At 43.6% G+C, this 25,777-nt stretch overlaps 1 protein-coding gene and 1 long non-coding RNA gene across 12 annotated transcripts in view; one reads left to right on the top strand and one right to left on the bottom strand.

Moving 5' to 3' along the window:
• Positions 1-1,690: 1,690 nt before the first annotated feature.
• On the bottom strand, positions 1,691-12,606 carry LOC145716438 (uncharacterized). Its single transcript, XR_014139066.1, has 3 exons — positions 12,225-12,606; positions 8,482-11,826; positions 1,691-6,664 (listed from the first exon to the last, which is right to left on the bottom strand). It is a non-coding gene; the product is annotated as an uncharacterized LOC145716438 (long non-coding RNA).
• A 52-nt stretch (positions 12,607-12,658) lies between these two features.
• Positions 12,659-25,777, top strand: part of RBM33 (RNA binding motif protein 33) — a 125,361-nt gene continuing 112,242 nt past the window's right edge. For 8 of the 11 annotated variants that reach the window (XM_081799782.1, XM_081799774.1, XM_081799779.1 and 5 more), the window contains exon 1: positions 12,660-12,889. In XM_081799782.1, the coding sequence (XP_081655908.1) occupies positions 12,847-12,889 (43 nt within the window). In that variant the 5' untranslated portion in view covers positions 12,660-12,846. Of the gene's footprint in view, positions 12,890-25,777 lie in introns of all 11 variants that reach the window. The other 3 variants (XM_081799776.1, XM_081799775.1, XM_081799771.1) reach the window with 1 other exon arrangement.

Raw genomic sequence — 25,777 nt, 5'->3', positions numbered from 1 at the left:
CTGAATAAACAGGAAGCAGTGCAAGCTCTTCCTTATGGTAGCATTACAAGTAATACATGTAGAATTATGAAGTTATAAAAGCATCATCCGGCACCCAACATAATAATCATCAATTCAGGCAAAAATCATGAACACTAAACTAGTGGATGATGTTTGATTAGAAACAGACTATTTACGTAGTTTCAAAGTATCTCCCCACAAGATACTTATTAATTACAAAGGGAAAAATATTGTACAGTGGAGAAATCTGGTAGACCATGCCTCTAAGGGTAGACCAGCCGGCCAGTTTCCTGCGGTGTCAATCTGTATGAGACACACACACATAAAAGTCCACTAGAAATGTAAAGGATGGCAAGTACTAGGTTTACTAGAATTCCATTCGGGAGGTATACTATCTGATAGAAAAATACTCCAAGCCTCTTCCTCCCTGACCCAGAAGCCTAACGAAGGCAGACCCCAACACTTGGTTCCATCGTGAAGCATGTGCATGTGTATATGTGGGGGAGGGGGCGTGTGTGTGGAGGTGTTGCTCAAAACGCTGGAGGAGAGGCTGAGTGATCACTTTCACACCTCCACCATGCAGACCTCAGTTCCTCCTTTCAATACATTATTTTTAAGCATTGAAAAAAATCTTGAATCACAGAGCTAAGAAATGATGACTTTGTCCACTGTACCTTTACACCGCCCTGGAATGCCCTGCCCTCCCCCCAGGTGCTTAGAAATTTCTGCAAAGCTCTGTTCCCCTGCCGCTGTCCCTGAGAGTCATGGTTGGGTTGGTGCCTCCCTCATGCTCCACCGAGCTCTGCAACATGCCCCTCGTAACTCTGACATGCCGTTTCTTCATCTGTCTGCTGTTTGTCTTCACATGCACTTGGGGCTTCTAGATGGCGTAAAAGTTCTTCTTTGACTTTCCATTTTTATACCTATGCAGGTGTTTGGCACAGGAGCACTTGCTCAGTAGATGTGCGGGGCCATAATTTTTTTTTTTTTTAAAGACAATGTTTTCTTGATCAGTTTCCCCAAGAGAAAAACCTTAATTTCCTGTTAGGGGTTACTTTTGATTTGGAAGGTGAATTCATGGATCTTTCATTTCAAAAGTAAGCTGGACAAGACAACCTTCCTGCAAAACTCAAACCAACCTAAAGAATGTTCTTAGGAAGTTTTAATTCAATGAAATCTCTTTTTTGAGGAGATACATCTCAAATTAATCTTAAAAATCAGCATCCAGCTGATAAATCAACAGTGTGATGAGTTGTCTCCATTCTGTTCCCATGTTTAATTAAAAAACCCCAACTTTTAATAGAATATTCCTCTTTGATTTTCAAGTGTTAAAAATTTCAGACTCATAAATTTGATGCTTTTAGTGTTTATAATGACAAATATTTACAAATAAAATTGCTCAGTGGAAATTAAGATATGGTGATAGGAAGGAATCCACAGAACTCAGAGGATTCTATGACGATTCTATGACCAAATACAGATGCAGAAAAGCCTGATTTATTATGTAATCTTTCAGATGTACAATAAGTTTTAAAGGCTGTTTTAGAAACAAACCTAGCACAAAACATGGAATTCCCTCGTGATCCACCATGCAGTCCCTCGCCTTGATGTACCCTACCCAGAATATTTGTCATGCTTTTGTATCTCCTTTATACTTTGGCTTTATATGACAGTTTACTCCATAAACATATTTTAACCTTTTAAAAAATTTATTCAATTTATTTAAACTAAAAAAACCCAAACCAAACCCACAACAGTTCACCCAGTTCTCCCATGTTCCACCCCCACCCCTGGCAACCACCCATGTGTTCTCTGTATCCATGAGCTTGTTGTTGCTGTTTTAAAAGATACTGTAGAAGATATCATATGGTATTTGTCTTTCTCTGTCTCACTTATTTCACTGAGCATAGACCCCTTTGAGGTCTGTCTATGTTGTCTCAAACGGAAAGATTTCATTCTTTTCTGTAGCTAAATAATATTCCATTCTTTGTGTGTGTGTGTGTGTGTGTGTTTTCATATCCTGGCTATTGTGAATAATGCTGATGGGGGTGCTGATACCTTTTTGAGTTAGTGTTTTCATTTTCTTCAGATAAATACCCAGTAGTGGAATTATTGGATCACATGGAAGTTCTGTTTTTAACTTCTTGAGGAACCTCCATACTGTTTTCCACAGAGGCTGCACTGGTTTGTATTCCCACCAACAGAGCACGAGGGGTCCCTTGTCTCTGTGTCATTGCCAACACCTGCTGTTTCTTGTGTTTTTGGTATTAGCCATTCTGACAGGTGTGAGGTGGTATCTCATTGTAGCTTTGATTTGTATTTCCCTGATGATGAGTGATTTTGAGCATCTTTTCATGTGTCTGTTGCCATCTGGATGTCTTCTTTGGAGAAATGTCTGTTCATGTCTTCTGCCCACTTTTAATGAGATTACTTGTGGGTTTCTTTTTTCTTTTTTTTTCTCTCTCTGCTATTGAGTTATAGTTGTTTATATATTTTAGGTATTAGTCCTTTATCAGATATATGATTTGCAATTGTTTTCTCCCATTTGGTAAGTTGTCCTTTCATTTTGTTGATGGTTTCCTTTGCTGTGCAGATGCTTTTTAGCTTGATGTGGTCATATTTGAATCTTTTTTCTTTTTTTAACTCTGTTTTGAGATCACTCCATTTTGGAACACATGCTCTAGTTCACCAATTCACCTTGTGAATATATCACAATCTATCCATTCTTTGCCACTGTTGTGCATTTAGATATTGTGCTTGTTTTATGTTTTTGTGTTCGGGGGATTTTGTTTGTTTTTGTGATAATAATACGGCAGGAGCATTCTGGTTCATATCTTATTGCACACGTGCAATAATTTCTTTATTTCTTTCCTTTTTTTTTAGAGTGGGGGGCAGAGGGAGAGAGAGAATCTTAAGCAGGCCCCATGCCCAGCATGGAGCCCAACTCGAGGCTCCATCTCATGGCCCTGAGATCATGACCTGAGCCTAAACCAAGAGTCAGATGCTCAGCCGACTGAGCCACCCAGGCGCCCTGTAAGAATTTCTTTAGGGTATGTAACCCGCAGTACAATTACTGGGTAGAAGAGAATGTTCCTCTTCAACTTCATCAGATATTGCCAACTTACTCTCCAAAATGCTTGTTCTGTTTTTTGCTACAACCATTATCACAGCCTCCCCAGATTTGCTATTGTCCAGTTTTTAAATTTCTACCAATCAGAGAGCTGTGAATTTCTTTCAGTCTGTGCACCGCTTATACAAGGTGAGGGTTAGCAGCTTCTCCTATTCTTACCTATCAGAGTTTCTTCATCTTTAATCTCTGCATTTATACCCTTTGCCCATTTTTCTATTGGACTATTTATTGATTTTTATAATTATTGATTAGTAAGAGATACATGCATATTCTGGACACTAATCCTCTGTTAGTCCTAAGAAGTGCAAATATCTTTACCTAGTTTATGGCCTGCCTTCTCACATTTCAATGGTATCTTTAGATACAGAGCAGTTTCAAATTTTAATGAGCTCAAATTGATCAATCTCTGCCTTTATGCTGTTTTCTTCTTAGTCTTTTTTTTTTTTTTAAATCTTTCCTTACTCACTGAATTGATATAATTCTATTAGGCAAATGCTTATCAAAACATTGATATTTTTTCCCAAGTTCCAACATAGGTCAATGAGATTTACTAGTGGCTTTCCCAACATAAGAACTTTGGTATCTCAGTAATCACTGTTCCAATTATTTAAAATGTTAACACTCACTCTAGCAGCAAAAGTTTGTACAAATGGTTTTCAGTTCAAGTGAAATAGTTGATATGTACGTGATCTTTTTTAAAAAGGAGACCTTTGAACTGCCCAGACATCTGGTTCAGTATTGAGGACTTGAAAATTAACAATGGCTTAATTGTATGCCCTTTGATGTGGATTACACCACAAACTCGGACCCTGCTCCGCTCGATCTGTCTAGGCCGTTATTCTCAAAATGCCTCCCCCTCCTCCAGCTACTTCTGTTGCTTGCTGGTGCTCCGTATTCGGCCCTACCTCATCACTTAAGCCCCGTTAAAAGTCCTCTGGCCAGAGATGGCTTAGACTGTTATCGTCCCCAGCACTTTGTGTAGCATGTTAAAATGGCAGGTGGTTAAATGAAAAGTTGAAAAGACATTTGGTGAATGCCTTTGGACAGGATTGTTTAGACTTCATACAGCTGGTAAATATTTATCTACCACTCAGAAACCAGCGACCCACCTTCCTTTCATTTTCTGCTGGTGAAAGTTCCATCCTTTGAAGTTGCAAGAGGTTATTTTCAGACTCTCTCATTGTTGCCTCTTCGTTCTCATCTTCTGAGCCCAGCGTTCTCCTGGAGGAGGGGCATGGCCCACTGGTACCTTTCAGGCCCCACTCTCCCAACCTCACTGCCTGAAAGGAAGCCCCTTCCCCCAGCTGTGGTGCACAGTGTCCTGAGGACCCCTGGCTTGGGTTACATGTCCATCTCTCTGTGCAGTCTCAGAAGATGGGGGTAGTGGGAGGGAGTGTGCTGAACAGATTCTACCATGGGCTCAGGCCATTCCCCAGCCAACTACTAAGGCTGGGAGACAGCACCCCAGGGCCCCCACTAGCCACAGATTGGGGTAGGGGTGGGAGAGATCAATTCCCCAAAGAGGAAGGTGATTCTCCCCAACTCGTTAGAATAAATGTCTACCACACAGGGTATCAGTCCTGGCTCAGATCCTTGTAGTTTCTGTGACCTTGGTCAAGTCCTTGATTTTCACATGGCCTCCGTTTCAGCCCATCTTGCACTTTGTCCCACAATCCTAGTATTGTAGAAGGAATAGCGCAAAGGATTTCTCCTTTTAAAACCTCTGTATGACATTGATCGTTCCTCAAGTTTTCGAAGCTACAGGAACTCCACAGTGTACTTATGAGCCCCTGGTACATAGCTAAATGCCTTAGGACACATTAGCCCCTGCCCTTCACCCATAAATAAGGAAGCTAAGGTCCAGACATGAAAGTGACTGCCGTGGGGCTAGACACCATAGAAGGCTCCCAAAAAACGTTCCGGGCTCCGTGGAGGCATGGCCTCATGAGATTTGTCATTAGTCAAGATGACAAACAACAGCTTAATGTTTAGTTGCAATAATCGATGGCCAGATTTCTTTATCTAATAAATAGTTGATACTTGAAGAATTAAATTTATGGTTATTAGAGCAACAGAGTCAGCTTTGGGACGTGACATATTGATCCTGAGGGAAGGCAACCAAAGGCAAGGAGGGCCACATGAGTAACTACTTGTCAGCCGGCATAATGGAGAGTGAAGTACGAATCAGGAGTGTCCGGATAGCCCAAATAATTTGGACTCAGAAAAATAAAACAATGCTAGCAAGGAGAAGGTGGGCACTTGAACTCATTAGGAGCAAATGTGCAACAGACAAACAATGAAAGATCAGTTATATTCCCAAGCTGACAGAAGATATAATTTAAAAGATGATTTAACGTTGCTGCTTTCAGAAGTACAATTTTATTTGCTTTTACACAATTCTCAGCATTGCTATTAGTATTATGCAGGGATTTCACATGACTCTTCAAAACCCAGAAGTGATCAGACAGGAGCTATCCCCTGCACACGAAGTGAGGAGCTTTGCCTTGTTCTCTGTCCTTGGCACATCCGTGACGGTTCCTCTCCCTGCTTCCCATTTGTAAAACAGCAAAGGGAAAAGGCAAGAAGCTTGCAGGGCAGCTGCCAGAGTTAAGAGTCTCTTATGGTTTGTCTCCCTCTCTGATTTCATCTTATTGTATTTTTCCTTCCTTACCCCGTGATCCTCTGTTTTGTTTCTTAAATTCCACATATGATTGAAATCATATAATTCTTTCTCTGATTGACTTATTTTGCTTAGCATAATACCCTCTAGTTCCATCCATGTCATTGCAAATGGTAAGATTTCATTCTTTTTGATGGCTGAGTAGTATTCCATTGTGTGTGTGTGTGTGTGTGTGTGTGTGTGTGTGTGTGTGTACCACATCTTCTTTATTGATTCATCTGTCGTCGGTGGACATCCGGGCTCTTTCCATAGTTTGGCTATTGTGGACATTGCTGCTACGAACACTGGGATGCAGGTGCCCCTTTGAATCACTACGTTTGTATCCTTTGGGTAAATACCTAATAGTGTGATTGCTGGGTCGTAGGGTAGTTCTATTTTTAACTTCTTAAGGAACCGCCATACTGTTTTCCAGAGTGGCTGCACCAGCTTGCATTCTCACCAATGGTGTAGGAGGGTTCCCCTTTCTCTGCATCCCCGTCAACATCTGTTGTTTCCTGACTTGTTAATTTTAGCCATTCTGACTGGTGAGAGGTCGTATCTCACTGTGGTTTTGATTTGTATTTCCCTGATGCTGAGTGACATGGAACATTTTTTCATGTGTCTGTTGGCCATTCATATGTCTTCTTTGGAAAAATGTCTGTTCATGTCTTCTGCCCATTTCTTGACTGGATTAGGTTGACATACTTCTGAAACACGATTGCAAAAAGTATCTTACTGGAGTAATACCAGGGACCTCATGTGTCACACGATCAGTCACTGTTAGCAAAAGAAACATCCTGGGGTGCTGGCAGTTTCCTTCGCACACTTGTACTCAAGAAGTGGGGCTGTCTCTGATGTGGAGCTCTGATCCTATGCTAGAAATGAGAATCAAACTTACTGTTGCTCTGTCATCAACTTATCGGTTTCCATCTTATACTTATACTTCGATGCCCCTGAAATTTAAGCAAGTGATGAGGCTCGGGACCTTGGGTTCACGCACCACCCCACGGTAGATTGTGCAGGTGTGTCTTTGACGTCTCGCTGGTTATCCCACTTGTCAGCACTAAATGCATTATGTAACCTCTTTACATCTAAAATCCTCCAACTCATATAGGATATTTTACTTTTAGGGCACCTTAGGATGACATCCTTCTAATACCTTTGTAAAGCAAATGTTCTTTTTTTTTTTTTTTTAAAGATTTTATTTATTTATTTGAGAGAGAGAACGAGAGACAGCACGAGAGGGAGGAAGGTCAGAGGGAGAAGCAGACTCCCTGCCGAGCAGGGAGCCCGATGCGGGACTCGATCCCGGGACTCCAGGATCATGACCTGAGCCGAAGGCAGTCGCTTAACCGACTGAGCCACCCAGGCGCCCCAAGTAAAGCAAATGTTCTTAATAATGAGAGAAAAACAGGCTAAGAAAAGAAAGCACCATAAAAAGAACGATTACAGAAAGTAATAACTGAGAAGGACCGGGTGAATATGTAAGTCTCAGCGATGAATCCCTCAAAAGGACCACCTTGGGGATGCCTGAGCTTGTGAGGGTTTAGGCCAAAGTGTGTGGGGGGGCTGGCTGGGTGCATGTGCAGGTGCACTCGTGGGGAAAGACGGGTTTGTCCTGTTGTACTGAGGTCCCGGGAGAGGCAGGGCCCTACCCCGCTGCTACCACAGGGCACCCAGCAGGGTGGGGAGGGCGGGCTCTCACAGAGGGGACGGCATCATGTGATCTGGGCCAGCTAGCTTTCTCACTGGCAAGGTGAGGCTACTTCACTGCCTCCCCATAGGTGGGGTGTGTGGGGATAAAGGGGGATTCTGAGCTCCTGGGGAAACAGGGCTATTTAAATACAAAGTGTGGCTCATCAGTTTTTCTGCCTTGGCCTGAAGCAGTCTGCGTTCTGAGGGACTCTCCGGGGGCTCAGCGGTGCCCGGAACCACAGCCAGCTAGGTCACACCTGACTACACACACGCAAGGCTAGACCTCACCGCGTGCTCCACATCTACGCCTGGAGAGCCTCCTTCCCGCACCTGCCCCCACGCCACTCACGCCCTTAGCACTGACACCCACCCTGGGGTTGCCACAGAGCAGAATACTCCTAAAGACCTCATTCCCCCAGATTCCTGAGTTTGAAACTGTAAAATCAAGGAAGCACAAAGCTCCTCCCCTGGAAAACGGGAATTCGTTATAGAGTTCCACAATAGGAGCCGCAAGAGAAAGCTAAGTCGGATAAGCTAACATTTCCCAACTTGAAACATCCACGGAGGTGGTTTTATACTCTGGTGAGCATACAAGGCACCTGGGAAGTGATTTCCTGACCCAACTTCCAGAAATCAAAACTTGATAAAACTGGCACGAAACCTAGGAATCTGCCTTTTAACAAGGACCCAAACGTGATTTTACTTATTTTAAAGATTTTTATCTACTTATTTGACAGACAGAGAGAGAGCGAGCGAGCATGAGCAGGGGGAGTGGCAGAGGAAGAGAGACAAGCAGGCTCCCTGTGGAGCAGGGAGCCCGATTTGGGACTCGATCCTAAGACCATGACCTGCGCCGAAGGCAGACGCTTAACGGACTGAGCCACCCAGGCGCCCCCCAAAAGTGATTTTAAAGCGAATTTCTAAGCTTGATGGCGCCTTGAGAAATGCTGGCCTAGGGACTGGAGAAGCAGCCACATCTAAAGTGGGATGCACATACCTCAGGAGCTCTGAACACGTCCGTGGAGGTCATGCGGACAGTGGTGTGAACTCTGCAAATTGTTCCACTTACAGCTGACTCTTCTTGTACTTTTCCCATCCTCATGGGGTTTCACCTGGAACAACATTCCAAGTGACCCCATGCAGATTTCTGGGGCTCCTTCTCGATGTAGCTCCATCACCTCCAGCACTGAGCCCCACAAATGACATCAGCCCCTCGAAACTCTGATCTCTCAAGTCATTGTGATCGTTGGGTTTTACTTGAGTTTCCCCTCCTCCTCCAAGGTCCAGAAAGTGCTTCCCGGGAGAAAGCTGGACGGTAAGGCCCGCTGTGGTGGTTTCCTCTGTCTTGGTGACCGCGGTCCAGCACTGCGTGTTGTCCAATGCCAGAAAACAGCTCGTTTCACATTTGTCCAGCTTTCCTGCTGTAACATGTGCAGAGAGCCTGCCCCAGCTGCTCCGGCATGACCAGATGTGGCAGGTTCTTTTTCGTTGCTTCTAAGGTCTTCTCTTTCTTGGACATATTTTTTAGTTGCATCACATGCATCTAGGTGTAGATTTCTCTTAACTTTGCTTACCTGATGCTCATCATGCTTCCTGTATTTGTGGACTGATGTCTTTCATTGGTTCCTGAAAATTCTCAGGAGTCATCTTCACAGATACTGCCTCTCTTCCATGGTCTTTGTTCTCTTCTGTGCACCTCCAGTCTGACCCTCTTGTTCTGCCCTCCTGGTTGCAAAACGCCTCAGTCACACTGTTCCATGCCTTTCCTCTTTGCGGTCCATTCTGGGCAATCCATTCCTGCCTGTCCTCAACTCTAAAATTCCCTCAACTGGGTCTCACCTATTTAACCTTTCTGTTGGGATTTTACTCCAACAGTTCATTTTGTCATAGTTTTATGGAGGTATGATTGATACACAAAAACTTGCACATATTCAATGTACACGACTGGATGAGTTTGGACATGTGCACACCTGTGATACCATGACCATCACCACAATTCAGCAAGTACATTTTTAAACAATGCTCTCTTTGGTCCTTTCCTGTTTTTTAATGTTTTTTGTTTGTTTCAAAGCAATACAAAACTCATAGAAAAGTTTAACATAGAGTAAATTCTATGGGCCCACGCGGGGTGTCGTCCTGGTATCCTGCCCAGGCTGGGACTCTCCGTGTTGCACTAGTCCCATGGGCAGAGGCCCTCCTTATTCTGCTCAGGTGACTCCTTACCCTGGCCTGCCAATAAACAAGGACATACTCTTCACCCTTTTGATCTCACTTCCCATGCTGGGCAGCCCTCTCATGGGGCATGGGGTCTGATACTCAGATCTGGGTCAGCACGGCTGTCTCCACCTCCCCCGCCCCTGCCATGTCACCACGAGTGTCACCTAATGGCTTCAGGACAAGACTGTGTGAGGAGAAGGCTGGGAAGAAAAGGACAGCTACACGGCTCTGTGGTCACTGTGGGGTCTCCTCTTGGTTTCTCACTTTCACTCATTTCTTTAAACAATTCATATTTTTTGTTCCTGTTAATTTTAATATCTGAGGTCCTTGGAAGTACAATCTACAGTTTTTATTTTTCCAACTCTCAATTACAGTGGTTTCTTCCCTTGTATTTCGTGATCTCTGATTGTAAGTTCACAGTTGGTTGATCTTAAACTGTGAAAAACATGGAAGCATAATTTGAGGAAGCCTTTCCAGGATCTCTGGCTTAATCTGGGAGCCTCATGTTCATACTCTCTCACCCCACCAGAGGACTAAGAACTTATTTCTTATTAGCAGTGCCAACAAGGTACCTTCCCTCGGAGAAACCTAACCTTTCTTATATGCTCACGACTTACAGCTTAGGCCTTTTCTCCTCCCCCCCCTTCTCTTTTGATCCCCTGGAGATTTAATTTCTAAAATCCAGCAACCCAACAAATTTTTTTCTGCAAAATCTGTTTTAGAGCAGGAGGGAGGGGCCCTAGACTTTTCAGTCCCTATTGACATAAGAGGAAAGCTTCTATATTCACTTTTAACTAAAAACAAAGCTGAACTTATAAGCTTGTCAGTGGGAGATGTATGAAATTGTAAGTGCCCACTAGGAGGTCTTCTTAGGTTTAACCATTTACACTCCTGTAATGCCACACCTGGCAGCAGCTTCATTTAAGAGGATAGAGAAGAAACATGTTGGGGGCAGGGCATTATCAGGTGCTCCTCCCTGCAGTCCATATAGGCATGCATGAGCTCCTGGCAGAGCTGCTCGTGACTCCCCAGCTGTCACTCAGGGTAAGATGGAGTAGGAGTGGCCCTGGCTCAGCAGTCTCAGACCGTGGGAACTGATACATCTCATAACAGTTACCTGAGTTTATCTTTTAGAGCCCCAAACTCAGTTAAAACAGAGCCTAAAGGTCTGGCTTCCTGACAGATGTTTAAAGATCATTCCGTTTTCTTCAGCCAGAAAAAGTGTACCAGCCAGAGTGCATCTTTAACAGGACCAATGATGTTTTATAACGCAGCTGACATTCTGACTCCATTAGGTTTCTAGGACAAGCTAAAAAGTCAACCCAAAGTGAAATCTGTCTGTTGAGAAGAAAAGGGGTTTGTTAAACCTTTACTCACAGTAATTTATCAACATCTTCAAATATTCGGTGTCCACGCTCAAGTTTTTCCAGTGGGTGTCTTATGAAAAAATGTAGAGATGTGTGTCCTAGAGAAATTCATTTTTAGGTCATTCATAACTGAGATGGAGGTCTTTCCTCAATTATAACCTGGCTACAAAGTATCTATGAGATTGTTTCATCTTTGGGTATTTGGTTTTTTGAATCATCCTTCTCAAGATCACCAGGATGTGTGTGTGTGGAGTATTAGATCACCAGTGAAACCAACCTGAAAAACATTTTCTGAGTTAGGAATTCCATCCTCCACAGTTCAAAAAGTAATGCAAGGTGATTAGAGCTTCAAGCCATTTGAAATCCAGATGTGCTGATGTGCTTTCTGACGGAGACTTAGTTATGCCGGGTGCTTACCAAGCTTATCGTTATTATTTTTTGCAGTGATTACATGCAGGTGAATCAAAATAACTTTTAAAATTGTTCTTTGGTTTTTATCTTTTAGATGAGAATTACTTACATTAGTTATTAATCCAGGAAAGCTTATTTTTTTTCAAACATTTTATTATGAAAAACTTCAAACGTATGTAAAAGTTCAAAGAATTTTATAGTTCATGTAGTCTACCACTAAGGTTTTGTCACATGTCCACCTTCCCATGCAGGAAGCCACCTGCTGCCTGGACTGCGGCGGCCGTTTCCTAAGGGTGTCTTACCTCTCCATGCTGCCCATCGGCTCTCCTGCTGTTGGAGCCGTCTTCCTAAAACACAAATTTTATCATGTAACTTCTGTTGTTAGAGCCTTCTCATACGCCCTACAGCTTCAGGAAAATGCCCCAAATTCCTGGATGCATCTGGCCCCTGTCCCCTTTGCAGCTCACGGCTTACTTCCTCCTTCCTCCTCCAGTACGCTCTGCTGGCAGTTCTCGGTCCCTAGGAAGTCCTCTGACGTCTCTGAGTCTCTGCTCAGCCTCCTCTTTCTACCCCAACGGCCTTTTCTTTCCTTCCCCCGTAAGGCCCCACCTTCGCTGTCACTGAGTCCAGGTTTGCAGCTCGTGTGTACTCTACGACCCCACTGCATCCACAGCCCCCACACCCCAACTGCCAACAAGCACACAAGGCTCCCCAAGCCCCGTGTCCTTTCCTTGACGTCACTCACTAGCACCTCGTTTTCTGGCCTTTCTCGCTGCTCAGAAGTGCAAACTCCCACTGACTTCGGCGCTGCGCGGCTCAGCGTATCGGGGGAGCACCTGCAGCCCGTCTCCCGACGCGGGCCTCGCCTCTCGGAGTACGCCCCGCCCCGGCCCTGGCGGCGGCGCCGGCCGGAAAGCGCGGCGCCAACTGCCGCAAAGCGCCGTACGACAGAACCCGGGACCGGACTACGGCCGGCAACCGCTCCCGACGCCGCTGCAGACCCTGCGGCTGCCGGAGTCGAGCGCGGCGGCTGCGCGCCTGCTCCCCCTCCGCGCTTGCCCTGCGTCCCTGGAGGCGGCCCGGAGCCGCCGCGCCGCGGAGGCGGTCCGCGCCCGCCCTGCCGGTCGCCATCATCCCGGCGTGCACCGCGGCGGCGGGCGGGCCGGCGGCCATGTTGCGATAGTCTGTTGTTTTCTTCCTGCGGAGGAGCCGGGCCGGACTGCCCGAGACCGCCGGCCGCCTCCCCCCTGTTCCCGGTCCCGGCCCCCAGTCCCCCGTCCTCCGCCGCGCGTTCCCGGGCTCCGGCCGGCCGGCGGCCCACCGGCCGGCTTGGCGGGGCGACCCTGAAGGCCGGGCCCGCGAGCACCATGGCGGCCGCCCTGGGAGCGGGCGGAGGAGCCGGCGCCGGAGGTACGTGAGCCGCCCCGCGCGGGGGGACGGGCCGGGGCTCCCTCGGCTCGCGTCGTCCTGCCTCCCGCGTCGGTCTCCGCGGCGCGGTGGCCCGCGAGCCTCGGTGCCGGGGCACGCCTGCATGTAGCCGTGGGCCCCTCGGCACGGCGGCGGGCCCCGGGCGGCGAGGCCGTGGCCTGCGGGGCCGCGGCCCGCTCAGACCGGTCGTGCGGGCGAGCGGGGTTTGTGGGAGGGGGCCTCTGACCAGCTTAGGTGGACGCCCGGCCCGGGGCAGAGACGCCGCTGGGGGAGAGAGCCCCATTGTGCAGGAGCGTGGGGCAGTGCGGCATTTCGGAAAGTAGGAATCCTTAGGGAAGAACCCCAAGTCGTGGGTCTGCCGCTACGTGAGCCCCTCACTGGTCCGGTGAACGTCTGTTAGTGCTTCATCAGCGGTTCACAGAGACGGAACGGGGCAAGATACCTTTAGGTACCGAGTCCGTTCCCTCGCGTGGTTTCTTCTGGTTTCGCAAGCATCAGGGATTCTGACGGGGCACCTAACAAATTCCGGGTAAAAATCACCGGTGAGATTACATTTTGTTGATTGAGGTGGGTTTTGTGTTTTTTCTTAATCTTAAATACGCAAGAATGCTTGAGAGTGACTTTGATGACTGCGCGGCAGCTCTGGTAAAGGAGCCCCTTGGATGGTAAAGGATCGTCGACCGGAGCATTTGGTAAGCATTAGCGAAGCATCGTTCCAGCGTCCACTCTCGAGGTCTTCTTGAGTCGCTTCCTTGTGAACACGTTGCAGTCGCCCTGCTCAGAACGGTGGTCTGAATGTTAAAACGCTTGTTTGGCGAAGTGGAGGAAACCGCAGACCCTAAACGCAGAAATGTCACTTTGGGCAGTGCGGTTTGCTCCCCGCCGCCTTTCTGTCGGGTGATTTTTTCGCGTGCTCGAGGGGAGGCTTTCTAGTTAAAAACTGAAAATGCGCGGTGCACCTGACTCGGTACTTTCTGGGGGTCAGAGTCGTGCGATCCGGGAACTCCCGGCCCAAGGCGGTCTTCGTTAGGGCAGACACAGCGTGCGGTGGCGATTGCACGGGCCGTGGGACGTGAAGACGTTGCACAGATGGCTGCTGGCGTGTCCTTTCCAGTTACTAGTTTCTCATTTGTAAGCTGGTAAATGTCCGTGAATACAGTTCACCTCAGGAAAAGCGTTTCGGTGTCCTTGGTGAATCTGAGTCCGGAAAGTTTGAGAACTGCTGTTTTAGAGGATTAGGTAGGCTTTATCCTTGATGTTCTCTGGAGGTTTCCCTGCCGTTTCCTCGCAGGCACCTGGTTCCCTGGCTCTTAGACCCAAGCCAAAATCCTTGCAAGGTTTGTGCGTTCTGTGTGACCCGGCTGCTAGGGCCTCACCGAACACACTGTCCCCTGCTCTGCTCTAGGAGCCCTGTTCCCGCCCTCCGGTGGGGGCTGGCCGCTCCTTCGCGGGGCCTCAGGCGCCCCAGGAGGCCTTCTCGTCTAAGGCTTGTCCACCTCCTGTTGTTCTCCCTTGTTTTCTTCAGAACATTTATCCCAGCTTGTAATTTTATTTTGTTATTTGCTGCTTTTTTTTAAAAAAAATCTTCCCCCTAGTCTGTAAGCCCCATGAAGACAGGATTGCTGCCCGTTTTACTTGCCACTTATTCCAAGTTCCTGGCACATTGCCTACGTTCAGCAAGTAATCTGACAAATGAGTGAGTTAAAGTATGAAATATTTTCCTTATGAATCCTTTTGTACCCTTTCCTGTGCACATGTAAATTGAACATTTTTAGCTTTGTGGACTTTTATGGTGCCACCAGAATCATGTAGTATTCTGCAGTTCGCCTTGTTCACGTAAAAGTAGGTCCTGAGGGTTGGGGGGGCACCTGGGTGGCTCATTCGGTTAAGCATTTGACGTCGGCTCAGGTCATGATCTCAGGGCCCCCGGGATCAAGCTCCGCATGGGGCTCCCTGCTCGCTGAGCGGGGAGTCTGCTTCTCCCTCTCCCTCTGCTCCGCCCCCTGTGCGCGTGCTCTCGTTCTCTCTCTTTCAAATAAATAAATAAAACCTTAAAAAAAAAGTAGGTCCTGGGGATCTTCCATGTCAATAGGTGAGAGTTTTATGGTTCTGCTATTGAGCATTTAATCATTTTTTTATTGATGGCCATTTCAGTTATTTCTGCTTTTAAACTACTGTGGAAAATACTGTGCTAAACAGCTGTAGACACAAGTTAGTGTGCTTATGCAGTTTCCTGGAGGATACATACCTCTAGAAGTGGAAATACTGTGTTGCAAGTTGCATATATTTAACATTTTGATAGCTATTGAGAGTTGTCCTTAAAAAAAAGTTGGTACCACTTTATCCTCCCTCAGTAGTGTGTGGGAGTACCCCATTTCCCATGCCCTTTCTAAGAATCTTTTTAATTTTTGTTCATCTTGGGACAGAATAGCCATAATGTTGCTATATTTTCCTGATCTACAGAGAAATTAGGCATTTTTTCATATATTGTCCGTGAATTGCATGTTTATATCATTTGGCTTTTTTTTATTGGGTGGTTGATCTCTTTGTCATTATTTATATATTTTTCATTCTTTGTATATTTTATCAGGATTATTAACCCCCTTTTTAAAAATTGTGCTTGTCCTATAAATAACTTTGTTTTAAACTTTTCACTCTAAGGAAGTTTAAAATTTTTACTCTGAAATATGTCACTTCTTTTTGTAAGTTTTTTTTTTCTTTTTGTAATGGTGTCTCTATGTCAAGAGTTCCTCTGTGCTTTTAACATTTTATGATTCTGTGCTTTTTTATATCTAGCTTTAATTCCATATGGAGTTTTGTTTTGGGTGTTGTGTGCTTTTGGGACCTATAACAGTTCTAATACGACTTACTGAATTCTCCCGTCTTTTCCATCTTCGTAATATATTAAGTTCCCATTAACAGTTTTTTAGAATTACTATTTCATAGTGTGTGTACATATATATGCGGGTATGTAGGGGTATATGTTATGTATATATGATGGCATGTTCTTTTTCAGAAGTTTCTTGATTAGTCTATGTGTTTAAAAAAGTGTACTTCAGAATCATCAGTCACGTTCTATAAAGAATTCTACTGGAATTTTATTGAGATTGCATTGAGTTTATTTACATAATTTGAGAGTGTTTGATATTTTTACAATATTAACAGGAGTTAATCCTGTCAAGCTTTTCTCTTTTGTCAGTCATCTCTACCAAGTGTTCATTGAGTACCTGTTCTGTGCTGGGCACTAATCTAAGAGGCTGGGGTACATAGTGAATATACTAGAGATCCGTACCCTTATGGAACTTACATTAAGTAATTTTTTTTTTTTTTTTTTTTTTTTTAAGGATTTATTTATTTCAGACAGAGAGCCTGTGCCCCAGGGAGGTTGGGAGGGGTAGCTCCATGCAGGGCTCCATCTCCAGACCCTGAGATCATGACCTGAGCTGAAATCAAGAGCTCAGACGCTTAACCAACTGAGCCACCCAGGCGCCCCAGTATAATTTTCTTTATGTAGTTTTTTGTTTTATTCTTAAATATTTTATATTTGTCACTGTAGATGGCGTAGTTTTTTATCTTACTACATTCTCACATTTGTTATTGGTCTATTATAGAAAAGCTTTTTAAAAATATAATTGAATTGTATATAGCTGGTTTTTTGAACATTGTTTTAATAGTTTGGTACTTTAGATTTTCTGGTTAGTCACACCTGCAGAGTCTTCTGTTCTGGTATTTATAGCTCTCATTTCTTTTTTTTCTACTTGTCTCGGAGGCTTTCACTGTCAAGTCCTCCAGTATGATGTTGAAGAATAGGGGTGGCGAAAGGCATCTGTATCTTGTCATCTTGTTCTGAGTTTTAACGAGCGTTCTTTTAATGTTTTGCCATTAAATACGGTGTTTGCTATAGGTTTCTGATAGTTACTGCTTTTTAGCAAGGAAAATTGTTTTTTGATTTGGGTTTTTTATCAAAGGTTTTTTCTGCATCTGTTGAGGTGATCTATGAGACCCCTTCTTTAATCTCTTAATGTATTGTATTGATAGATTTCTAGTGCTGAACCAACCTTGCATTCTTGGTCTCAAAACCTTCATGCTTTGTTCTTTTTAATATATTATTGAATTTCATTTTAGGATTTATCTGTGATCCTAAGAAAGATCAGATTATAGTTTTTTTCCTTTGTGCTTGTGTGTGCATGTGTGCTATCCTGTTTGTTTTTTTTTTTTTTTAATGAAATGCTGCCTTCCTAGAATGAGTTGTGAAGTTTTCTGGGACAGTGTAAAAAATCTCTGTATTAAATCTAAGTTGGAAGAACTTTTGTCTGCAAAGCCATTGGGTCTGGTTGCTCTTTATTTTTCAGTTTCTTCTACCATTATTGGTCTGTTTAGCTTTTTAGAAATCTCTGGGTAATTTTTTTTTAAGTTTGTTTAATCTCTACACCCAAAATGGGGCTTGAACTCATGACCCCGAGATCAAGAGTTGCATGCTTTTCTGACTGAGCCAGGCAGGCGCCCCTCTGTGGGTCAGTTTTGATAAATTTTTCCGGAAAAATAATTTTTTTTTTTTAAAGATTTTATTTATTTGACAGAGAGAGACAGTGAGAGAAAGAACACAAGCAGGGGGAGTGGGAGAGGGAGAAGCAGGCTTCCCGCGGAGCAGGGAGCCTGATGCGGGGCTGGATCCTAGGACCCTGAGATCATGACCTGAGCCGAAGGCAGACGCCTAACGACTGAGCCACCCAGGCGCCCCTGGAAAAATAATTTTTTATGTTTATATTTTTGAATTAATGTACGGTTCAACACTACCATTTCTAGTGTGTTAAAGGTAAATTTTTTTGAGGCTCGTGTGTGTGAACAAATTCTTTATTCTTATACTTGATTGATGATTTGGTTGGGCCTAGAATTCTAGACTTGAATTCATTTTCCTTAGATTTTTGGTGGTGGTGTTGTGTTGTTTTCCTGGCTTCCAGTTCTACTGTTGAAAAGTCTGATGGCATTCTGATTCCTTTGTATGTGACCTTTTCCGCTCCCTGGAGGATTTTAACAATTCCTCCTCAGTGTTCTAAAATTTCATTAGCCTAGGTCTTTTTATTGTGCTTTGCATTTGGTGGACACTTTAGTGTGGAAATACGCATCTTCAGTTCTGGGAGATTTTCTTGTATTTTTCTCCCTTTCATTTCCTCTGTTCACGCCTTCTGAAACTCTTATTATTGGTTTCTGATGCTTCAGTTATTCTTCATAAGAATAAAGAGACAGTTCGTTAAGATGCTTTTGGGAAGATAGGCACTGCGGTAGTTCATAGAGGGAAGTAAGAGATTATGTAACTGAGTAAGGCTGGAGAAGCGCAGCACTCAGGGCTGCTCTGGGGCCTCGGGCAGGCCCCCAGCTGCTGGTGGAGCTGTGCTCCAGGGATGCTCTGAGGCTGCCACTCCTTCAGTAGGAGGGATTTTGTTCCTCTCTGGTCAAATGCTGTTTATCTTTAGCTGTTTTAGCTATGGCGAAATGTGTCCTCTGTCCTTGATCTTTTGATATTTTCTCCTCTTTTTTGAAAGATGGAACTCTAATACTTATATATAACACCATTTTAAAAATGTTAACTAAGTCAATTAAGACAGTGTAATTCAGTGAGAGTATGTGCCTTGTACACCCCCAGATTGCAGCCTATACTTAGTGATTCTGCCTGCATGATTTAGTAGGTGCCATGAATAAGTGATCTTCTTACCTAATCATCAACGAAGTCATAGTTGCCCTCTAATATTTTATATAGGAAATCAGACGGTATGTTACTACAGTTGCTTCCTAAATAAATGTAAGAGTGCTGTACTTGGTGTTTGGTAGGCCTGAGTTTAAATCTGGTTTTTTTAGTAAAAACTTTCGTTAGTCTTGGTTTTCACATCTGTAAAAAAAAAAAAAAAAAAGGAAGACTTGCAGTTGGATTAAAGGAGAAAACCAGTGTAAAAATGATAGCTTGTTGAAGTAAAATGAAGTCTCTGTTAAGATCTTCAGTAGTGCTCGGGTTATTTGAGTTTTATCAGTCAGTCTGTGTTTCAGTCAGAACAGAAGCCATGCTATGCGTTTCAAGTATGAAGCGATTTTAATACAGGAATTAGAGGCTTACATAATCCTTAGAAAGGTGGAGGTACAACGGTCAGGAAAACTTTCTCTGATAATCTCAGCCTGGTTGTCCGGAGTCTGCCTGGAAGTCCTGTGATCCTGAAGACTTTTGGGGAATCTCACGGCCTTCTTGGTCTGCGGCACTGCAGGTGTTGACTTTGGACCCTATCAGTTCTCAAGAAGTCACCACGGACTCTCATAGCTCCTGCAAACCCAGGTGCAGCAGCTTGGTTTTCTGGAGCTCCCTCCCGCCTCCCAGACGGCCTCCTGTCCTGTGTGTGTATGTGCTGCCTTTGGCACCTGAGAATAAGTGTGATGATGATTGGGACTCAAACCTTCTGCGAGTGTCTTGCCTTGCCTCACGCAGTCTAACTCAGAGCCCCACAAAGAAATGTATTCCTGCATTTCCTCTGCACCATTGCGGTGAGTATGGTGACCTCAGTCAGCACAACTGTTACATATATCTGTGGAAGGCAAAAGAGGGATTGGTGAGTGGACTTTCTCCTTTTCTTTGACGTTTCTTCCCCTAAATTTCACCTATTTAGCAACTGATCTTCACCAGTTTAGAAAGTTTCACTTACTTATTTTTATTTTTGAAGGTTTTACTTTTTTAAAAGAGGGTCGAGATTCTTGGGAAAGAAATGGGGTATCATTTCCTCTGATTCTAAGTCATGATGGGAACATTTGGTTGGCTGAGCTCAGACCACTTGTCCTCTTCCAGGCTGCCCAGGATGATAGAGAATCAAGGATCTACCTTTTATAGTTTCCATATTGGGAGGCAGAGCCCTGTCTTCTGTTAGGACTCATACTATGATTGATATCCAGAGACAGGAAGGAGAAATTCAGTTGTAAGATAGGGCAAATGGTCAATGTGCCCTACACTTCCTAAACAAAATACAGAGTTAATTTTAGGGAGAACCTGTCCAGGGGCCCATATACGTGAGAGATTATTTATTATTTATTATTTTGGGGGTGGGACAGAGGGAAAGGGAGAGAGAGTAGGAGGATCTCAAGCAGGCTCCATGGCTGAAATGAAGAGTCCAAAGCTTAATAGACTGAGCCACCCAGGCACCCCATGTGAGAGATTGTTAAAACAATGACTACAAATTATTTTCCAGACAACCTGGCGTAGGGCCTCTCTCTGAATATTTTGCTTGGTTCCTCAGTTTGGTAGTTTTACTCTGTAGGGCTAATATGCTCACTTTCAAAGGTCTCGAACATTACCCTGATTGTTTTTTCTAGTTACGGTTTAAATAAAGGGTCTAGATTTACTCGCCTATAAAATACGGAAATTTGACTGTTAGTGATTCAGCATGTGAGCGTATCAACATGAGAATGATGTTGAGGTAAAAAGAAGAAGGTTGAGAACCTTCTTGGCAAATTTTATGTGTAAAGGGCCAAATAGTAAATATTTTAGGCTTTGCAGATCACATGGTTTCTGTTGCAATTACTGTTTTGCCCTTGTAGGTTGAAAGCAGCTATGAACAATATGTAATTGAATTGGCATACAGTGTTCAAATAAAAGCTTACTTACATAAACAGGTAGTAGCCAAATTTGGACAGAAATGGGTGGCAGACCCTACTTGGCCTGTGGACTGTAATTTGCTGGCCCTTGGACTAGGCAGTTGACTAGAACCCTATTCAAGCTAATGTTTTATATTGTTTCTAATCCAAGTTTCAGGTTCCTGGAAAAGAAGAAATAGTGAGAATGCTAAGTAAGAGAGTTGGGTTAGTTATAGACATCGGTTGCTGTGTAACTGAAAGGTGTAAAAATTCCAGGAGATACTTGTAATCTTGCTCTAAGGAAACCTGCTCCCTTATGGAAATAGAATGACTGTCTAGCACCACATTTGGCCTTCCAGGGAGAGTCCATGGGTGGGGGCATCGACCACGCTTGTCCTGCTAAGCTAATCTTCCCCGTGGACTTCAGGGATGCATTGTTCTTGCTTCAGCTGGACTATGTGGACACCTTTTGTTCTCTTGGTTCTGCTCAGTGTGACAGATACAAACTGCAACTTTACAAAAAGGATTTGTCCGTATTCTAAAGGTGAACAGAAGGAAAATGACTGTAGGAAATGTAAGAATACTAAAAATGGGCCAGGAGTTCTTGTCTTAGTTTATTTCCTAGAATTTCTTTTTTTTTTTTTTTAAAGATTTTATTTATTTATTTGAGAGAGAGAATGAGAAAGAGAGAGCACGAGAGGGGGGAGGGTCAGAGGGAGAAACAGACTCCCCGCTGAGCAGGGAGCCCGATGCGGGACTCGATCCCAGGACCCTGGGATCATGACCTGAGCCGAAGGCAGTCGCTTAACCAACTGAGCCACCCGGGCGCCCCTGTTTCCTAGAATTTCAAGTCATGGTTCTTTCCATCTCCATTTTTGTATTCCATATTCCAGGAGGAAGAAAATATGCTCTTGCTTTCTGCCTCATTAGGTGTGGTCTTTGTCCAAAAACAGGTTCACCCATGTTGAGAGTCATTCTTACTTCCTTTTGGGAATTACTAGTTGTCTTCTGCTCCCATGTTGCTGTAGCTGTATCTCACTGCGTTACTTAAAAAAATTTTTTTTTATTTCTTTGGTGTCAGTAGATGAGATTGCTTTCTTCAGAAAAAGCCTTTTCAGCCCAAACTTTTTTCCCCCAAGCTTGCATGAATTTACACCTGCGCTGGGATTCCCAGCAGTTTTCCCTTTGGGACCTCACTGCGAGTCATTTTCCCTCCTTTGCTTCACCCTCATGTTTGATCACTTTTCCCTTCCATACAGACGCCTACACATGATGAGCTTGTTTCCTACATTAAAAAAAACACAACAGCTAAAAAACCCTTTTTCTCTATCATAAATGGTTCCCTTCAAGCATCTGTTCCACGTTCGTACCTTGTGGCCAGAGCTTGAGAGGATATCTAACCTGTATAAAGCAGTACTTGTCTGGGTCCCTCTCACTTCCTGTTGACCTGTGTGGCGGGAGAAATCATTCAATAAAATAAACTGTAAAGAGTAGCATGACAAACCTATTAACCTCACAGCTGGAATTAGCATTTAACCTTTGGTCACATTTGCATCAGGTTTGTTTTTTAAATGAAGGACAGTATTACAGATAAGGTCCCCATTATGCTTTGCGTGATCCTCTTCTCCGGAGTCTCACACTATCAGGAATTTGGTGTGTTTCCAATGTATATTTGTCAAGATGTTAAATTAAGAAATACATGTACGTATACGTATTCGTAACCGGTACATAATATTTATTTTATGCCATGAAGGTTAGTCTGTGTGTAGGTCACTGTGTATCTTTGCCAGTGTGTTTTTGGTTTAGACTAGTCAGAGTGAGGAAAAAGAGAGAAAGGCATGTAGATTTTTGCCAGATATTGTCAGACACAGTTCTGTGTAGGATTTGTGCCATTTTGCACGGCCACCACTAGTCAAAAGAATGCCTGTGTCCCCACACTCTCATCAACAGTATACAGTCAGATGTTTTGAGTCTTCGTCAGAAGTAGAAAATTATTCATAGTTCACTTTAAAATATCTCTTATTTAAAAAAAGACCTATTGTGGGAAAAATTTCAACTTAACAATAATTGCATAGTTCCGTATGTCCATCATCTAGTTATAGCAATATGAAATCACGGTCAGTCGTATTTCATCTGTATTCCACCTTCTTACTCCTTCTGTCCCCATAAAACTTCCCATTCCCCTTCCCCCATCCCTTGGCACCCACCAGTCTGCTTTCTGTCTTTATGATTTCTACTACTCTTGGGACCTTGTGTAAGAGCAGTCATTCGACATTTGTCTTTTTGTCAATGGCTTATTTCACGTAACATAATGTTGTCAAAGTTCATGCATGTTGTAGCCATTGGTGACATGGAAATGTCACCATTTCCAAGGCTAAGTAATATCCAGTAGTATGGCTAGACCACATTTTATTTATCCATTTGTGCATTGGTGGACAATTGGGTTGCTTCCACCTTTTGGTTATTGTGAATAATGCTGCCATGAAGATGGGTGTATAAATACCTCTTCAAACCTGTGTTTTCAGTTCTTTTGTAGGTATACTCAGAAGTGGAATTGCCACAGCAGTCATTGGATTTAGAGCCCATCCTAATCCAGTATGACCTCATCTTAACAATTATATCTGTAATGATCCTATTTCTGAATAAGGTCACATTGTGAGGTTCTGGTGAACAGGTTCCTGGCACAGAGCTCCTAAAATCCTTTGAGTTTATTGTCTTTTGTATGCTAATGAATGACTCACTGTTTGGGGGGGTAACCTAGATAGCTTCAGGATGGGGAGCAGTTGCCTGAAAAACCAACCACATGTTTAAAGGGTTAGAATTTTCGGCCTCAACCTTATTTCCTGGGAGGTAGGCGATGGGCTGGAGATTGAGTTCTGTCATCTTTGGTCAGTGGTTTAGCAGTCATGCTTATCTAATGAGACCTCCATAAAAATCCCTCAGTGAAGGGATTTGGGATAGCTTCCTACATCCCTGTGTTGGGAGGGTGGCATACCGTTACCATGAGGACAGAGGCTTTTGCACTTGGACCCTTCCCAGCTTCGTCCTACTTATATCTGGCTCTTCATTTTTATCCTTTATAGTAAACTGTCATAGTATCATGTTTTCCTGGGTTCTGTGAGGGGTTCTGTAAGTTGTTCAATTGAATTATTTAACCTGGGGGAAGGGTGATTGTGGGAACCCCTGAATTTGTAGTTGGCCAGTAGAAGTGTGGGTAGCCGGGGCACCCAGTTTGAAGCTGACTATCTGAAGTGGGGCAGTCTCGTGAGACTGAGCCCTTAACCTCTCTGCTAACTCCGGATTATGAGGGTCAGAATGGAATGTAATTGTTCAACATCTGCCTAGTGTCTGAAAATCAGAGACTATTTAGTCCTGCACAGTCAGCAAGTCAGACTTGCTTTTAGTATTAACAAAAGATGACTGGTGTGTAATAAGACCCATGCATCATTTTAAAAACCAAACTCATTACCTTCTACCCATCCCCAACCCCAAAATAAACCAGCACATTTATCAATCAATTCACATCCCGTTAATATTCCAGATTCAAAATACTGATGTTTTCTTTGACTTCTCTTTCATCCTTGTCATTTAGTTGACATGACTTGGAGTTTCTAAATGGACAGTTAACGGGGCACTTGATTTCGGCTCAGGTCATGGTCTCAGGGTTGTGGGAATGAGCCCTGAGTTGGGTTCTGTGCTCAGTGGGGAGTCCGCTGAAGTTTCTCTCTCTCCCTCTGCCCCTCCCCCTGCTCATGCTTCTCTCTCTGCTTCTCTAAAATAAATAAATAAATCTTAAAAAAATAGATTCTGATCCATTGTCTTATTTTCCCACCTATTTACTGTGATGCTAGCCAGGATTTTTTTTTTTTCCTTATTACTTGGTTTGTAGTTCTTTGTTGTTCAGACCATTGTTTTATCTGTTATCAGTTCAGTTATTGCTGCTTTTTGCTGCTAGATAATTTTTGTAAACTGCAATTATGTTGCATATGAAGTGTAGATTTCTCACACTGATTCTTCAGTAATGTCCCAAATCTACCTTTTCAGCATTTATTTTTCCTGTTGCTTCTGTCAGTGAATGGCTGTTTCAAACCTACCGAACTATTCAGTCTTCTGGGCTTATACAGCACTTTTCACCCTCTCTGCTGTCTTCCCTCTATGCCCATCTGCTTTTCAAAAATCTAGTCATTGCTCAGCCTTCCTAACTCTTACTGTAAAACCAAACTTTACTTTCCCCAGCCCCTGTTATGCTGTATGTTTTTTTTTTTCTGCCTGGAAATTAACCTCAAAATACCTCTTGGGTTGAATAAAGTTTTACTTGAATTTCAGTCATTCCATTGATTTTACTTCAGTGGCTTTTTTTTTTTTTTTTTTTTTTTTAGATATATTTAAGTGGGCTGCATGCCCAGCATGGAGCTCCGTGCAGGGCTTGAACTCCTGACCCTGAGATCAAGGCCTGCGCTGAGATCAGGAGTCGTATGCTTAACTGACTGAGCCACCCAGGCACTCATTCAGTGGCTTTTTATGCTGATAAATTTAAATGGTATGAAATTTCATACTTCATTAAGAACATTGTGCCGTCCTGTTTAAAGTTCGCACATTATATATTCAAATGTGTGCATAAACATTTAGAATGATGTTTGTTTGATGTTATGACTGTTATTCTTTTTCTTTTTTTTTGTTGAGAGCCGGCTCTAGCCGAGGATGGGGGAGAGGGAGAGAGAGAGACTCTTAAGTAGTCTCCATGCCCCACCGCAGAGCCCAATGTGGGGTTTGATCTGACCCCGAGATCATGACCTGAGCAGAAATTAGGAGTCGGATGCTTAACCAACTGACCCACCCAGGTGCCCTGTTATTTCTGATCAGAGAAATTTGGGGTGATTTCAATACCATCTTTATACCTTCTAGGTATTGCAAGAAGTTTTTGTAGTTGCATATTATTTTAGTAAGGACAGTTGTTATTCTAAGAAAGAAAATAGGTTCTGTAAAAATGTAAGGACAAATAACAGAAGACAGTCTGTAATTAATTCCATACAGAAAGATAACTGCCATTAGTGGTTTTACTTACATGCTTCCAGACACACATACATGTATACATTTTACATACAAAGTGGTCCATTATACTGCATGATATTGTGGGATGTTTTCCTATGATATAGGAAATGATATATGATGATATATTGATATATGATATATTATTGAGGACGTTTTTCCGTGTCAGAAATACAGCAATACTACTGATGGTTCTTACTGCTGCCTAGTATA

This window comes from Leptonychotes weddellii, chromosome 12 (assembly GCF_054177405.1).
Source record: "Leptonychotes weddellii isolate Sample4059 chromosome 12, ASM5417740v2, whole genome shotgun sequence".
NCBI classification, from domain to species: Eukaryota; Metazoa; Chordata; class Mammalia; order Carnivora; family Phocidae; genus Leptonychotes; species Leptonychotes weddellii.
The sequence above is the reverse complement of the archived record's forward strand: the minus strand, read 5'-3'. Positions and strand labels throughout refer to the sequence as shown.